Raw genomic sequence first — 16,459 nt, forward strand, 5'->3', positions numbered from 1 at the left:
CCAAGGCCGGGGTGAGATTTGTCCCCACAACTGACTGCCATTAAATGCTGAGAATGCCCGCGCAAGAGAGGTTGATTAGGGGGCTAGCCAGCTGGGCAGAAGTGTTATATATGGGAACATGAAGAGTGTGTCTATGATTTCATCTAAAAGATGTGCTCAAGGAGCATAGCTTAGGTGTTAACGGAAATACCAAAGTCATACCAACCCACCCCCCACCCCGGGGTGATGGTCAGGGTCATCTTAGGGGAACACAATCATTATGGAATTATTTGCATGCTAGGAAAAAATACGATCAGCAATGCAGTCAAACTGTTCTTTGGCTGGAGCAAAAGTGAGGAGTGATGTGAGGCTGGGATGATTGGAAGAAAAGCCCCAAGTGGTGCTAGATTGAGTGGAAGGAGCCGAAGCAGGCAGGGCTGGGGTGTGAGCGGTTCAGCCCCCAGTGAAGGGGGTGGAGTCTAGTCTTTGGAACATGGAGGAGTGCCCCGTGTGCGCGCGGCAACCCCCCCGCCCCGTTGGTGGCAGTGAAATGCTTTTCCCCCCAGTGGTTGTGGAAAGAGGGCACAGGGACTTGTAGAGATCTGGTTGAGTTCTTTGAAACTGCCCTTCACCTTTGTACATACAACAGGAAGCCTTGCCTTTGGCTTTGCCAGGCTTCCTCCTCCCTTGGTCTCCAAGCCTCCCACCATTCTTGCCCTGTTCTCTTCACCCTTGCCCCTGCTGACCCAAGTGAACATTGGTTCTGTCCCTGTGGGTGTGGCATTTGGGGGACATTTGGTCTTTTTATTACGTCGTCCTTTTATTTCAAAATAATGACCTCAGCAGCTGTTTCCATAGAGACGGGTAGCTCAGCCCTGGCTTAAGCTTGCTGCGGGCTCACCTACTCGCAGTTGGTAAAGGTCCAGGAGGGGACCTGAGTGCCATCAAAGTTGACCAACTGGGAGGTGGCTGGCAGGCAGTTCTCTCATGTGCTTATAGAAGAGTGATATTGATGCCTCATCTTGACTTTCTCCGACCTCAACTATGGACACGGAGAAGGGCAGTAGTGAGTGTCCCACACCCCTCATTTTCTGGGCCGAGTATCTTCAGGTGCCCTTCCTTTGGGACATGGTCTTTCCGAGGGTCTTGTGCTTCCAGCACGGGAGGCCCCCAGTCTCCAAAGGGGAGGGTCTGTTGGTAGCAGATTACCTCGGGCGTAGGGATCCGACGCGTAGGGATCGCGCCTGCTCCCCAACCCTGCCTGCCTCGTGACCTCTGTTCCTTCCTTCCCTGTTGTTCTCCCTGCCCGCCCCGACAGGCGATTATAGTGCCGGAAGCAAACACGACCCCTTTGAAGCCCCAGACGACAAAGATGTTTCCGTGGAGAAATACTTCCTGGATCGGCAGCCGGTGAGCGATCCCTCCGCCGACCAGGTCACCCCAGACATGCCGAACAGCCCCACCCTCCGGGCGGACAGAAAGCGCAAGGTCTCAGGGGACAGCAGCCACACTGAGACCACTGTGGAAGAGCTCCCTGAGGACCCGCTGCTGAAAGCCAAGCGAAGACGGGTCTCCAAAGGTGAGCTTGGCCCGGCTGCCGGCCCCACAGGGCACCCAGGGGAAGTAAAGTCCGGGGGTGGAGCAATGGAAGGTTCCAGTCCCACCTTGGAGCCCTGGGGCAACCCACTCACACCTCCCCCGTCCCAAGCCAGGTACAGGAGCCCAAAGATGACCAAAGGCAAATAGGCCCCCCTCCCGAGACTTGGTGACAAGTTCCACAGTGACCACACCCCTCCCCTCCCCCACCCCGTCAGTGATGTATAAGACAGTTTCTTCCCCGCCCCAGGGGGCTTTTTGATTAATTTATAGTTATTTCTCCATTAGATGACTGGCCTGAGAGGGAAATGACAAACAGTTCCTCTAACCACTTAGAAGACCCACATTATAGTGAGCTGACCAACCTGAAGGTGTGCATTGAATTAACAGGGCTCCATCCCAAAAAGCAACGCCACTTGCTGCACCTTAGAGAACGGTGGGAGCAGCAGGTGTCGGCAGCAGAGAGCAAACCTGGCCGGCAGGGCAGGAAGGAAGTGACCCAGGCAGCTCAGCCTGAGGTTGCCGCCCAGGGCAATAACATCTCCGAAGAGAAACCTGGCAGGAAAAGGGCAGAAGCCAAAGGCAACAGAACCTGGTCGGAAGAGTCCCTCAAATCCAGTGACAGTGAACAAGGTATGCACGGGTTGTTTTGGGGGGGTGGGAGGGGCTCCTGGAGGTTGGGTCACCTGCCCTCTGTGGGAAAGGGCCCTGGAGGAGACCTGAGCTCCATCCAAGTTGACGGAGTAGCATGTGGCAGGTGGGGAGTTCTCTCCATGAGGTCCTTTCAGCGTCCACACTTCCTTCTCGAATATACCGTGAGGAGGGAGCTCCATTTCCTGGGCTGCACCTCACCCGGCTCATGGATGGGCAAAGAAGGGAGGCCCTGGGTGACCCCTCACTCCAGGCTCAGGCAGTCCCCAGTCTCCACGTCCCAAGTACCCAAGGCGCCCTATGGGTGGGGGCTGGAGAGCGGGAAGGGCTGGCTTCTGCACCCCTGTCCAGGCCCTTTGAAACAACTTGCCATTTTGGCGTTTGAATGTGGGATAATTAAAATATTAATGCTTTGAAAACATAATTGGTATATCTTTAAAAACTGAAGCCGCTCCAGTGATCAGTGATAACAATGGGCTTTTCTTTCCGCACCGGCTACAACTGTGTAACGCCTGCTTTTTCTCTCCCCACCCCCTGCCCCCCCCCCCCCTGCCCCCCCCCCCCCCCCCCGCCCCCTCCGGATTTAGGTTTGCCTGTGTTCTCCGGCTCTCCGCCCATGAGGAGCTTTTCATCCACCAATTTAACCGGCAGAAAGCAGAGTCAGCCAAGCTGTACGGCAGGCTCGAGGCTGCCTGCCAAACAGCAGAAAATTAAAGAAAGCCAGAAGACAGATGTGCTGTGCACGGACGAAGAGGAGGATTGCCAGGCTGCCTCCCTGCTGCAGAGATACCCCGACAACAGCGAGAAACCATCCGGGAAGCGACTGTGCAAAACCAAGCATTTGATCCCGCAGGAGCCCAGGCGGAGCTTGCCGCTGCCAGGGGACTACTACGTGGAGAATGCCGATGGCAAGGTACCTCTTGCCCCCGGCACTCCCCCCTGGGTCGTGCCAGTGCATCCTGCCTGCCCGCTTCTCCGCTTCCGGGGACAAAGGTTTCCTTTTCCTGAACACCCTCCCCCAAAATGTCACTGCCCTGTCCTAGGGGGCCTGTATCCTGGGTGGTGCTAAAGTTTCCGGCTAGTAGAAACACAACGCCTTCTCCCCGCGCGCCCCCCCCCCCCCCCACACACACACACCCCCACACAAAAGAGGAGGGGGGAAAGCGCTATGGCGGAAGGACATCCCACAATGTGTGCGCTGCCCGCTTTCTTGGTAGGTGACCGTCCGGAGATTCCGAAAGCGGCCCGAGCCCAGTTCTGACTATGATCTGTCACCGGCCAAGCAAGACCAGAAGCCGCTGGACCGTTTGCAACCACTGCTACCAGTTTCGCAGACGTCACAGCTGCCCTGCTCAAGCTCTCCGCCGGAGGCCACCCAGTCCCGCCCGATGCCACCAGAAGCGCGGAGGCTTATTGTCAATAAGAATGCAGGCGAGACGCTCCTGCAGCGGGCTGCCCGGCTGGGCTACGAGGTGAGCATCCTCGTGGGTGTGCTGGATACCGGCTGCCGCTTCCGGGGGTGGGGGCCCCATTGGCGGGGGCGGAGGGTGGAACCTCAGAGCCCAACTCTCCTCCACGTTGGGGGCTGGGCTGGGTGTTCCAATGGGATGTTTGCGTTAGCCCCCGCTCACGCTGCTGGCTCTTTGGTGGCTTGTTCAGTCGCGGTGTGAAAAGAAAGGCCTCTCTGATGTTTGCTTCGTGTTCAGGCAGGTAGGCTGCTTCGGCATCTTCCAGTCTGGCTCACTTATCTCTGATATAAAATCTGACCTAACCCAGGGCTTGGCGACTAGGGGAATTTTAATGAGCCTTTTGGATTCTGATTAGCAAGGGGTAGAGAAGTTATTAACTCTACTTTTGGCTGCTGCGCTGTTTGGAGGCAGAGTGATGCCCCGCCCCCACCGTGGGGTAACAGCGGGAAATGTCTGTGCAGAGTAGGGGTGGTGATGGGGCAGACCTGAGGGGTCTCTTTGAGAGAGGGTACTGGAGCCCAGGGCTGATGGTAAAGGAGGTTTGGTCCTTAACCAGGACTCCTGGTGCACACCGCTGTATCCCAACCCAAACCTGGCACAGCTGATGACAACCATGGCCTCTACTGCCAGAGCAATATAGATAGAAAGGTAACTGATATCTTTCTAAGCTTGTGTGATCCACAGTAACTCCCTTCACCCTTGTAAGGGAGGCATCTTCACGTGGCAGTAGCTAGGACTAGCCCACTTCCAGATGAGGAGACTGAGCCTCAGAGGGGTTAACTGATACTGGCAATCTACAGTCTGGCTCCACAGCCCACCCTCCCCCACCACGCTCCTCACCAAGACTGGCTCACATTGGAATTGCCCTTTTTACAGTTTAGAACCTCTGTGAGATAGATGACTCCTTCTGCCCTGTGCGCCTCCCCCACCGCACTTGTCAGCTGCAATTGTGATGTAATAGCCCACAGGGCAGAGGCATTTTTTCAAGCTGGCATCAGCTCTCTGGGAGTTGAATGGTCACAGTAAAATGCGGCTCAGCAGGCCAAGCACGTGGAGGTGTGGGCTAGCATTGGGGTGGCAGGACCCATGCGGGCCAGGAACCCTGGCTCCCCCACCTCCAGCTCCTACACCCCCAGCCAGCTCTGTGGAACCCCTGTCCCCTTGTCCATAATGCCCTAAGCCCTTGGAGATGTGCCCACTCAGCCCCACAAGGCATGACTGTGGGTGGGAAGTTGGAAGCACCTATGCTTAGTGCAAGGCTTGAATGTGCTGCTGTTATATCTACATGTCTTTGGAGACCTCTCCATTAGCTAGAGAGAGCTTTCTGGTGGTTCACGCAGTTACTTTAAGATGAAGTCCAAGGAGCACCCAAGTGGTTTTCCCAAGAGCAGAGAACAGCACCTAGGAGGACAGAGTGGCTGTTGTACACAGCCCTAAGCTGGGCCCCATGTGCCAAGTGTTTGCTCAGTACTAGTTGTGGTTGAGAGCATATACTCCTGGTATGGGGGTAGGGTAGGGAGCCTACTTGGCATCATTCCCACCAGTCTCCCGTTGGGACCAGAGACTTCAAGAGACCCTTGTTGGTCCTTTAAGAAAGTTTCCATTTTGGTTTGGTGACTCTGAGGTCTGGACCGAGGGGCACTTGATCCATACGTTTTTTAGCCTACCTGGCCTTCGATTGTACACAGGAGGCCATGGGGATGTTTGTGGTCAGACTTGGTTTTCTTCAAATATACATTTCAACATGTAGGTTATACACTGATTATCACCAGTTTTGATACTGATCATTGTGACTTGTAGATGAATGCTTTCAACTTTTTTATCCAACTTCCTAGGATTTCTCTAGGCAGAATGTTAAATGTTGGGGTGATGGCCCAGTTGGGAGATTTGACGATTTAAACCTTTTAACATTGAAAGATAGTTTACTTAACCAAATAAAGGTGTGCTTTGAACGCACTTGGGGAGGGTTTTCCTGAAGTTCTGTCTTCACCATTCATTGTTGGTGATTTTCTGCTTATACCATGTGCAGTAAAGGCAATCTGAGCTTTATGTCAAAATGATCTGGTTCTGGAAGTTTAGAAACATGCTCTGGCTTCAGATCTGCTTGCAAAAGATTACTTGCGTGGCCAGAGACCTCAAACCTTTCCCTGTCCAGAAAAAGGCTTCTGCTTCTTAGGCTAAAATGCCAACGTGCAACCCCATGCGTGTGCGCTTAGTGGTAATGGTTAAATTTTCTATGAATTGAATAAATCATGTTTTTAAAAAAGTTAATGAGGCATTTAATTAATTAACAATGTCGGGTTTATGGCCTTTATGGTTACATTTTGCGGTTAATGGCGTTCAGCTTATAGCCGCTTAACAGAGAGTTGTCCAACAAAAACAGTTGGATTTTGTTTGGAAATGGGTGGGCTGCCCTTCAAACACTCCCATTTCTAGCAGAGAAAATAAACCAAGAGATGTGTTGGGCAGACAGACTTGCCTGACCTCGTCACCTTTCTCTCTGTTGGTAACGGTGGTTGCCATCCGTTTAGAGACCAACTCCCTCCCAGCTAGGAGAGTGTGGTTAGCCCACTGACCCCAATAGAGATGGCCTGTGGGATGCTCATCATGGATAGATTGCATCCCTTGGGCCTTTTGAATCTTGCCAGCCAACCAGATACTAAAGATTTGAATTATAGGTCTAGTACTTCATGTTAATTGAACTTGGGGTTTAATTTCTCTGGGCCTCAATTTCTCTTAAGTGTTCAATGAGGATAGTACTATCTTCCTTTCCTGACATCTCCTGGGTTCCCGTGGGATGACGGAAGATGTCCTTATCTGGGGCAACGAGAAGCACTGTGTAAATAGCAGCATCAACATGGTTGAGTTAGGTCAGACTGGGCCGTGGGGCTCCTGCTACCTTTGCTGATGTCCTCCAGGAACAGAGATTTGACTTACCTGTCAGCTTTGATGGCCTTTCATTTCTAGGTCCCCTTGAATTGGCCCTGGTAGCAATGAAGGTTTCCAGGTGAAGGCCATGATTGTCAGAGTAAATAAACCCCGTGCTGGTAGGACCCAGGCAGGCCGCCAGGACCTGGGGTAAACTGATCTGTACACAACAGTTGGTGGCGTTCAGACCTGATCTGGAGCCACGTGACGGGGCCTCTCCCTGACTGGGGCACACAGCTCCATTAGCTTGCGGCCGTCCACTTGAGTCTGGCTACTGAGGGCCTGCTAAGGGAGCAGCAGCTTCATGCAGTATCCTGGATACCAGGGCTCAGGATAGGTGGCCCGGGAGCCCAGAGGATTGTGGGCTTTCTGGCAGGTTGGGATCTGAACGAAGAAACACCTTCATGGGTGTGCCTTTTCCCTTCCTCCCCTTGTTTTAGAAGGGAGCTGCCACATTGACCTCACCGATGGCCAGGTTTACCAGCATGGCCCATTAGGTTCATGGACTAAACAAATGGAACTTGCAAGTTCACTCACAAGTGAGTGGTCACCTTTGATTGGCATGTCCTCTGAAGGTCCTAACAATGGACCCTGTTCTAGGTTACACAGATGAGTTACTTAAGAGTTGTCACAAGGTCTGCTCTGACCCCGTCCCATCCCCCTTTACCAAGTGGACTGAGCATTGGGCTGCCTGCACACTCCGCCTACCCCTGGCTCTCAGAACCTGACAGCTCTCTGCTGGGCATGACTTGGAAGAAAACAAGTATAACATGTTTTCTGGTGGCAAAATGCTTTCGATGTGTTTGAAAACTTTCTTAATCAAGGTAATAAAACATTGAATAAATTACCACTCTGCTAACTGGGAGCAGTTCATATTAATATTTTAACACACCGAAGAAGTAAGATTAATAACAGTGATTCTAACGCATACTCTTGACACAGAACTCCTTCAGGGAAGGGGGAAGGATAGAGTCGTTTTATTTGCTTCTTGAAATGTGTAGTTTGTGGGGTGGAATGAGGCATAATAGAGGGCGGGGTTATTTGGAGCATTTTGTGTCATTCCTTGAGGATGGATAGAGAAAGCTTCTGTTTGATTCTATTGAACATACAAATAGCATTTGAGGCCCAGGTTCTGATTTGGGGTCTTCACTGGGGGCGTGAGGATGTGGCTGACCTGGGTGTCTGTCCCTCCTTCTCTAACCTGAGGGATGTTCTTCAGCGGATTTCCGCTCTCTTTAAGCATCAGTCATCAATGCTTAAACATGTGTTGTCAACTATTGCCACCGACAGAACAGACCTGTCAAGGGAGAATGGTCTATACTTGGCCTTGTGTCATCTAAGATGTTAGCAGCCGTGGCATCTCTGTATGGGCCATACCAGATCCTCTCAGCAGCCCTGTAGAAGCTTGGGAGAAGTTCAGGGGCAGCTTACCCTGGGCCAGGCCACTGGAGCAGCAGAGCCCTAGACAACACTATCTGCATCTCCAAGCCCTTCCCACAAGTTTTTGCCCCCTCACCAGGACGCCCACCGCACTTCAGTGAGCTGTTAGATCCAAGGATGTATGCTTTTGAAAGTGGGCACTGCCAAGCTATGGAAAGGCCACCCTTGGAAGGTTCACTGTGTGGTGGTCTGATGGCATCCCCTACTTTCTTCCCACAGGAAGTGGTCTTGTACTGCCTGGAGAATAAGATTTGTGATGTGAACCATCGAGACAACGCGGGTTACTGTGCCCTGCATGAAGCTTGTGCAAGGGGATGGCTCAATATTGTACGACATCTCCTTGAATATGGCGCTGATGTCAACTGCAGTGCCCAGGATGGGACCAGGTAAGTGGTGGGGAACCCCAGGAGGAAAGATGGAGTGTGAGCACCATGTAAGCACACTGATGGAATCAGACATCTTTCTGGCAAATTTATATAGAATTTTAAAACTTAGTGATGCTCTCATGGACAGAAATCCCTGGAAATGTTGCACCTGCATGGATAATCAGGGGTGTTGCCTTTTATGACCCCAGACTCTTTACCAGCATCTGTTCAATCACCATATTTAAAGTACACGTGCGTTGAAAGTCCCTGGAGTACAGACAGGGCCGGGGCCAGTGGCTTCAGAGGATCTGCTGTGGTCACCCACACCCCCGGCCCCCTACTCTTTCCTTGACCTTGGTTTATTGGCCAGAGTCCCAGGTCTGAGTCAGCCCAAGCATCTTCTGGGTTGTGCCTGGGATGCTACCAGGAGGCGGGGCACTAGGGCTTTCCTGACAGTCATAAAATGAGCAAAACTGAAATGTATTTGGTGGTTCATGGTTTCCAAAAAGCATTCTTTCCAGATGGGACTGTGGGTTGTGTTTCCAATCCCAATAGACACAGAAAGGACTCTGGACTCTCCGGAGAACTCACCCTGCCTGCCGACTGCTTCTGAGCCAGAGGGTTGATCATTGATCTCCAAGTTGGTTTCAGGAGAGGTTCTACTTTACCCCTAGTTTCTTTTAGAAATGGCAATCTTTTTTTTTTTTAATGGTATAAATAATTGCTTGTCATGTTGGCTTCCATGATGTTGGGGTTTCCCCCCCCCCGCCCCATAAGTTATCTTCTTACAGTCTGTCACTATTTAAGTTCATTGGGAAAGTTTTCATCATGGCCTGAGTTCCTCCTTAGGCTAAGTGGATTAAGAGAGATTTGCATTTGAGAATTAGGCCTGAGATAGTCTCTTCATCTGTCCTATAAAGGGTTAAGTGTAGAAATAATAATAGAGTGATTCATCATTTGACAGTGGGCCAGTCACAGTGCCTCACTTTCCCCGTGTGGAATGGCAGTGACTGTACACTCCCCTCCTTGGTGAAACAGCAGCTTGACCACACACAGTCCATTTTGCCTTTGTGTCGTTAGAGGTGAACATCATGTCCACAGGTATAATCAATCCCCCGCGCCTCTCTTAGGCCTCTCCATGATGCCGTCGAGAACGATCACTTGGAAATTGTCCGCTTGCTCCTCTCCTATGGTGCTGACCCCACCCTGGCGACGTACTCAGGTAGAACCATCATGAAAATGACCCACAGCGAACTTATGGAAAAGTTCTTAACAGGTATGACAGAGATCACGAAATGGTCTGGTTCAGGCATCTAGATGGGCCAGGCTCCCCCCACCTCGTTTTACACTTACTGGGAAAGTTGGCGTAACATTAGTCTGTCAAACAGATACATACTTGAATGTTGCATGGGATGGCTGGGGAATTCTGAGCTGGCCAGGCCTAGCTTTTGTTTGGCAGGCAGGTGCAGTGAGACGGACTATCACTCGGGAAGGCAGGTAGATGCATATGCAGCTTACAATTAGATACCTGGAGGAGTGCGCAGAGGGACTTGTCTGGAGATAAACCTGCCAGCCCCAGCGTGAGATTCTCCCGACCTCCACCAGCATTTGCCTCTAGCCAGCAGGTGTTAACCTTGTTTCCCTCTCTCTCTCCAGATTATTTAAACGACCTGCAGGGTCGCGATGATGATGACAGCAGCCCCAACAGCAGTAGCAACAGCAATGTCTCTTGGGATTTCTATGGCAGCTCTGTGTGTGGTGAGCAGCCTTATTCATTTCAGTTGGGTGGAAAGGACGTGCAGGAGTTAAGAGAACTTTTCTCTCTAGTGTGGATGAAGGCTTGGGGCGGGTGCCATGAGCAGGGCTGGCTTGGGAAAGACTTTCTGTTTGGAGAACAGCTGGAATCTTGCTCTGGCTTAACTGATCCCCACCTCTCTCTCTCGTTTGCCATCCCTTAGAACCAGATGATGAAAGTGGTTATGACGTTTTAGCAAACCCCCCTGGACCAGAGGATGAGGACGATGATAATGACACCTGCAGCGACATGTTTGAATTCGAGTTCTCAGAAAGCCCCCTCTTGCCGTGTTATAATGTCCAAGTGTCCGTTGCTCAAGGGTGAGCATGCCCAGCGTGAGACTGAGAAGCAGCAGATGAGGGTCGGGGGGTCGGGGGGGTGAGTGAATTCCTCACCAAGTGTCCACCAACTTCACACACTGCAGTAGAATTTTGCCAGGAAAGGGGTGGGTTGGGGTGGGGGATCCCAGCAAACTGCCCTCATCGTAATACACCCCACAGCCCAAAGGACACAAGAGCCAGTGGCTGGAATTGCTCACTGTAGTTTCAGTCACTACAGTCTTGGGGAAAGGATCCTCCTTGGGAGCCCCCCACAAAGAACCACTGTAGGGGCCTTCCAAGGCACACAAGGTCCACTGATGTAGCCTCTCCTTGTGTAAGATTAGGTAAAGCCTATGTGGCACCTGGGATCTTCTGTATCCTCGGACTGGGTCAGATGGAGTTTTGCCCCGTTAGTCAGGCCACTGCGCCCCTGTGCCCAGCCCTCCAGAGTGAGCACGCCAGGAGACATTGCTCTGCCATGTGTTGGCCCCTGCTTAAGGAGTAGCATCCTCCTTGGACTATGAGCCTGGGAATGTGTCTGTCCGTCTGTCCTCATGCTGACGGTCTCTTAGGAATAGAGCTCATGAAGCGTGGCAAGGGACAGCAGGGAAAGGTTGTATCCCCTTCCTTCGAGAAAGCCTCACTCCCAGCAACATTGAGGGGCAGGTTGGAGGTGTGGGGAAAGGAAAGGAAAGACAGGCAACCTTGCCTCTTTCTCATGCTCTCTCCATGAAGGTCGGAAGAGAGGAAAGATCACAGAGGTGTTTGCCATTTGCCTTGGGTTCACTAACAGACTAGTTTTCCCTTGTGACTAGAACCGGGGGGGATGGGTGAGCAGAGACTCACTTGGACAGGGTGACCTGAGTTGTGGCTGGAGCTGAGGGACCAAGCCTTTGCCTGGGATGTGTCCATCAGTTCTAGAGGTGCCAGGGCGGCCTGTGACGAGGCTCATTCATGGGTGCTGCTCCCACTTAGGTCTAAATTGGCTGATCCGTCCTAGACCGTCTCTTAATACATGCAGATGGGTCCAGAGTTCGCCACTAGAAGTAGATCTTAGTGAAAAGTGGAGTGAGCGAAGTAATCAAAGCAGAAGTAACTGGCCCTTGTTATACCACTGGGAGACTGGCAGTTCATAGTTGGGAGAGCTTTTAATTTTGCCAAAAACTCAAACCACTGTCCTTTCTCTGGTGCAGGCCTCGGAACTGGCTATTGCTTTCAGACGTGCTCAAGAAACTGAAAATGTCCTCCCGCATATTTCGCTGCAATTTCCCAAACGTGGAAATTGTCACCATTGCGGAGGCTGAGTTCTACCGGCAAGTGTCAGCTAGCCTCTTATTCTCATGCTCCAAAGACCTAGAAGCCTTTAATCCTGAAAGCAAGGAGCTCTTAGATCTGGTGGAGTTCACGAACGAGCTTCAGACTCTGCTGGGCTCATCCATGGAGTGGCTCCACCCCAGCGACACGGGCCCGGACGACCACTGGTGAGCTCGCAGGGCCCGCCGTGGACAGTGTGGCATAGTGTTACCTTGTGCATATGTGTCATAATACGACGGTTTCTGTAAAGAAGGGACACTATTACATAGAAAATCTCTCTTCTTTATATAAGAGACATGACTCCAGTCGGAAGGACTCAGAAATAAGGTTTTTTCTTTTTAAACTTTTAAGTCAGTTTTTATGACGTTGTTAAAAATGTTTCTTTACTTTTCAGTGCACACATGCTTTGGGATATGTTTGTTTTTACTCAGAACATTTGTTTCTTTTCTTTTTTAAGGAGAAAAAAAAAAACAAGGAAAAGGAGCTCCACACTTTGACATAATTTCATGTAAAGCTCCCATGACAAAGGCTGTAACTGTTGAGAGTGTGGTCAGAACCGTGTGGTTGGTTTGGGGGGTTGTATTCGGGGAAGGCACTTGGCGATATTGTAACTTTATGTTTTGTTTACAGTGTACCTGCTCGGGCCAGGTCAATGCTATTGGATGTGATCCAGTAGTATGTAATATACATTCAAACCATATCCACACACAACAACTAATTGTATGAAACTTTTATATCCTAATTTAAAAGCTGTGAAATTAGTTTTCACGCATCAAACCGGATTGTTTATATGTTTAAACATTTTATGCTCTTATTTAAAGAAGACTTTGAGCTATTTTTTTCTGTACCCTGTAAAATATTGAAAACTAACATAATATGTTGAGGTTGCTTGAAATTGTACATAAAACTAAAATTTTCTGAAGTGTGTGTTTATGTATGAAACCTGTGTTTTAACTTTGTAAGTAAATTCTCTGCCTTTGTATTTATATTTTACAAAAATTTTCTTAAAAGGCAATAAACCTGTTGAGGAAAGGAGAAAATTGAAGTACCTTGTGTCCTATGTATTTTCCTAAAGCATTACTGTTGGCAGGTTTTTTTTTTAAGTGTTGTTGATGGTCTGTTCCCTATAGATAACTTTAGGACAGTTTATAGTCTCTATGAACTGAAACAGACTAGAAGATTTCAGGGAAGTGAGACTCAGAAGACAATTTGAAGTTCTATCCCGATTGCTCAATTCGTAGACATATATTTTGATGGTTCTCAGATCCTACCTGATCTCTGATGGCCTAGAAAACTTTTACGTTGCCTTTGACCTTGATGGACCACAGAAGCTTCATCGTGGCTAACCCTTAATCTTTAGGAGTATTTTTTCAGAAACAGGACTTTTATTATGTCACTTTTCCCTCCAGACCTCATGTTTTTCTGTTACATTTTAGCATCAAGTCCAAACCTGCTTGGCCCAATAGTCAAGGCTTGTAGTTATGACCACTCTGCTATTCTCCTGCTCGCTCTTCTTACAGCAGTATTCCTGTTGGGTACTATCAGTTGGCACTCAGTTTCCGTCCTGCATCTTTTAATTCCTTTCTTCATTGCAGAGGCTAGAAACCTGAATATTACTAGACTCCCTTGCAGCTAGAATTCTGAATCGTGGTTAGGTTTGGAAGGCAGAGTGAGGGAGAGGTGTCTTCCTGCTCTACAGGCTGCTGATAAGGTTAAGGAGACATGTTGGACAGTTGGACTGATTGCAGCCTTTCAACAGTGGGTCTTTAGCTTTGTGAGTAATGGGATGCAGTAGTGATTGTGGTAATGCCTGGATGACAACCTCAATAGACCGTTCTTAAATCCAGTGGTTCTGGTGTCATCCTTGACACATTCCTCCAGCCCTCCCAAAGATTCCTTTTATCAAATCCATTTGTGATCAGAATGCTTAGTGGTTTTCAGTCTTATAGTGAACTCTGAGAACACCTAGGCAGAGCAGATGGAAGGGGCCATGGAGATGATGTACTTGAGTGGGGTCTTAATGTATGGAGGGGAAGGGTCCTGTAAGCTCTGTGACCTGGCAGGTGGGGAAAGAGCCGTTTGTGGGAACAGGGAAATGCAGTACTGTCAGATGTGAGATGAGAGCCCATTGTTCAGTCGCTCCGTCGTGTCCGACTCTTCGACCCCATGGACTGCAGCACACCAGGCTTCCCTGTCCATCACCAACTCCTGGAGCTTACTCAAAGTCATGTCCATTGTGTCGGTGATGCCATCCAACCTTCTCATCCTCTGTTGCCCCCTTCTCCTCCTCCCACCTTCAGTCTTTCCCAGCATCAGGGTCTTTTTCAATGAGTTGGTTCTTCACATCAGGAGCCCATTGTTGGTGAGTACCAAATGAAGTTTGGGATGTATCTTGAAGACAAGGAAATCAGAGAACAGTGTTCTCGATTTATCCACTTTATTTATTAGTTTTAAAAATACATATTTTAAAATTCATTTTTGGCTGTGCTGGGTCTTGCTGCGTGGGCTTTCTCTAGTTGCAACGAGCAGGGACTACTCTTTATTGCAATGTGTGGGCTTCTTCAGTGCCTCTCGTTGCAGAGCATGGGCTCTACAGAATGCGGGCTTCAGTAGTTGTGGTGTGTGAGCTCAGTGTTCTCAGCTCCTGAGCTCTAGAGCATAGGCTCAATAGTTGTGGCGCACAGACTTACTTAGTTGCATGTGGGATCTACCCGACCCAGGGATCAAACCCATGTCTTCTGCATTGGCCAGTGGATTCTTTTGCACTGAGCCACCAAAGGGGTGCTATTATTTATTTTTTTGATCAGAAAAAATACACTTTGATTGTTTTTTAAAAAAAAGAATCTCAACGTTTCAGAAATAGAGGTTCTTGTCATCCCAAACCAAACCCTTTCTCCCATTCCCCACCCGAAAAGTTAAAACCTGTTAACAGTTTTGCTGAACTTTTGTTTTTTAGGAAGTCGTCTCAGACAGCAGGTGGAAGTGGTCACACACAAAGCAAAAGAGACCTGCAGAAATGATTGAAATGAAAGAGGACTGGTGAGCCTGAATTACAGGCAACGAGGGGCCCCCAGGAGCCCAAATTAAAGCAAAGAATAACAACTCCAAGGTATTTGGCTCTTTGTATTTGCGTTTGGGCTGGAGTTAAAGGGTGGGCTGGCGACCAACTGAGGTTCTCTCCTGGATGAAGGTCATTCTATTAATTAAGAAAATAGGTGGGAGCCATAGGTTTAAGGGGTGCAGGGGAGGTTATGGGCTTGGTTTAGGAGACATTTAAGGTATGGTTCATGCAGTGGAGGAGCCATTGGTAAGTTAGAACACTTACTGTAAGAAACATCAGGTGTTTGAAACCGTGGATGAAGAACAGCTAAAGAACTGACTGATTCTAGGTAGAAATGAGCTGTCCGTGGCCTAGAAAAGTTTGGATGTCAGGGAGCTCCCCAGCGGTTAAGAGGAGGTGCCGTAGGTGTGGGTGCGCCCTGCCCCTCTCCAGGGGAGCAGAGGGAACACCAGTAGAGACGACATCCCACTGGGTGTAGAGTAGCTTTCCGTAGGGAAGACAACAGTGCAAGTGAGATCATACTAGCCGTAGCAGGCTCCCAGGCACAGAATCCCTCATAGCACAGGTGGAGAATAGAAGTGTTCTATTCTCTGAATAGAATAGAATTCTGAAGGTTCTTCTGAAGGTGTAAAGATTGAGGGCATGCTCTTCGTCCTGTCCTGTGTCCTGGCTACAATGTGGTGGTGACAGCTACTGCCACAGCAGCCACCCTGGACCATGAAGCATGGAAGTCGAGCATTCAGTGTGCTTAAGGAGCCTGGGGCCCCTTAGGACCTAGTGTCCGGAACCATCACATCAGCCCTGCCCTGCTCTGCCTACCTTTTATGTTCGAGAAAAATAAACAATTTTGTTGAAACCACCGTTCTTTTGAGTTTTTCTCCTCAGTTCAGTTCAGTTGCTCATTCGTGTTCGACTCTTTTCGACCCCATGAATCGCAGCACGCCAGGCCTCCCTGTCCATCACCATCTCCCGGAGTTCACTCAGACTCACGTCCATCCAGTCAGTGATGCCATCCAGCCATCTCATCCTCTGTCGTCCCCTTTTCCTCCTGCCCCCAATCCCTCCCAACATCAGAGTCTTTTCCAGTGAGTCAACTCTTCACATGAGGTGGCCAAAGTACTGGAGTTTCAGCTTTAGCATCATTCCTTCCAAAGAACACCCAGGGCTGATCTCCTTTAGAATGGACTGGTTGGATCTCCTTGCAGTCCAAGGGACTCTCAAGAGTCTTATCCAACACCACAGTTCAAAAGCATCAATTCTTCGGCGCTCAGCCTTCTTCACAGTCCAACTCTCACATCCATACATGACCACAGGAAAAACCATAGCCTTGACTAGACGGACCTTTGTTGGCAAAGTAATGCTATCTATGTTGGTCATAACTTTTCTTCCAAGGAGTAAGTGTCTTAATTTCATGGCTGCAGTCCCCATCTGCAGTGATTTTGGAGCCCCAAAAGATAAAGTCTGCCACTGTTTCCACTGTTTCCCCATCTATTTCCCATGAAGTGATGGGAAATTACTTTTTTGTCCTACTCCCACCAAAT

At 49.7% G+C, this 16,459-nt stretch overlaps 1 protein-coding gene across 16 annotated transcripts in view; it reads left to right on the forward strand.

Moving 5' to 3' along the window:
- BCOR (BCL6 corepressor) overlaps positions 1-14,965 on the forward strand; it is a 119,214-nt gene extending 104,249 nt beyond the window's left edge. For 10 of the 16 annotated variants that reach the window (XM_061410425.1, XM_061410421.1, XM_061410423.1 and 7 more), the window contains exons 7-16: positions 1,298-1,558; positions 1,864-2,208; positions 2,814-3,139; positions 3,444-3,698; positions 8,283-8,449; positions 9,559-9,704; positions 10,085-10,186; positions 10,387-10,543; positions 11,737-12,024; positions 14,814-14,965. In XM_061410425.1, coding sequence (XP_061266409.1) covers positions 1,298-1,558; positions 1,864-2,208; positions 2,814-3,139; positions 3,444-3,698; positions 8,283-8,449; positions 9,559-9,704; positions 10,085-10,186; positions 10,387-10,543; positions 11,737-12,024; positions 14,814-14,877 — 2,111 coding nt within the window. In that variant the 3' untranslated portion in view covers positions 14,878-14,965. Of the gene's footprint in view, positions 1-1,297; positions 1,559-1,863; positions 2,209-2,813; positions 3,140-3,443; positions 3,699-8,282; positions 8,450-9,558; positions 9,705-10,084; positions 10,187-10,386; positions 10,544-11,736; positions 12,903-14,813 lie in introns of those variants that run through there. The other 6 variants (XM_061410435.1, XM_061410434.1, XM_061410436.1 and 3 more) reach the window with 3 other exon arrangements.
- The last annotated feature ends 1,494 nt before the right edge of the window (positions 14,966-16,459 follow it).

This window comes from Bos javanicus, chromosome X (genome assembly GCF_032452875.1).
Source record: "Bos javanicus breed banteng chromosome X, ARS-OSU_banteng_1.0, whole genome shotgun sequence".
NCBI lineage: Eukaryota > Metazoa > Chordata > Mammalia > Artiodactyla > Bovidae > Bos > Bos javanicus.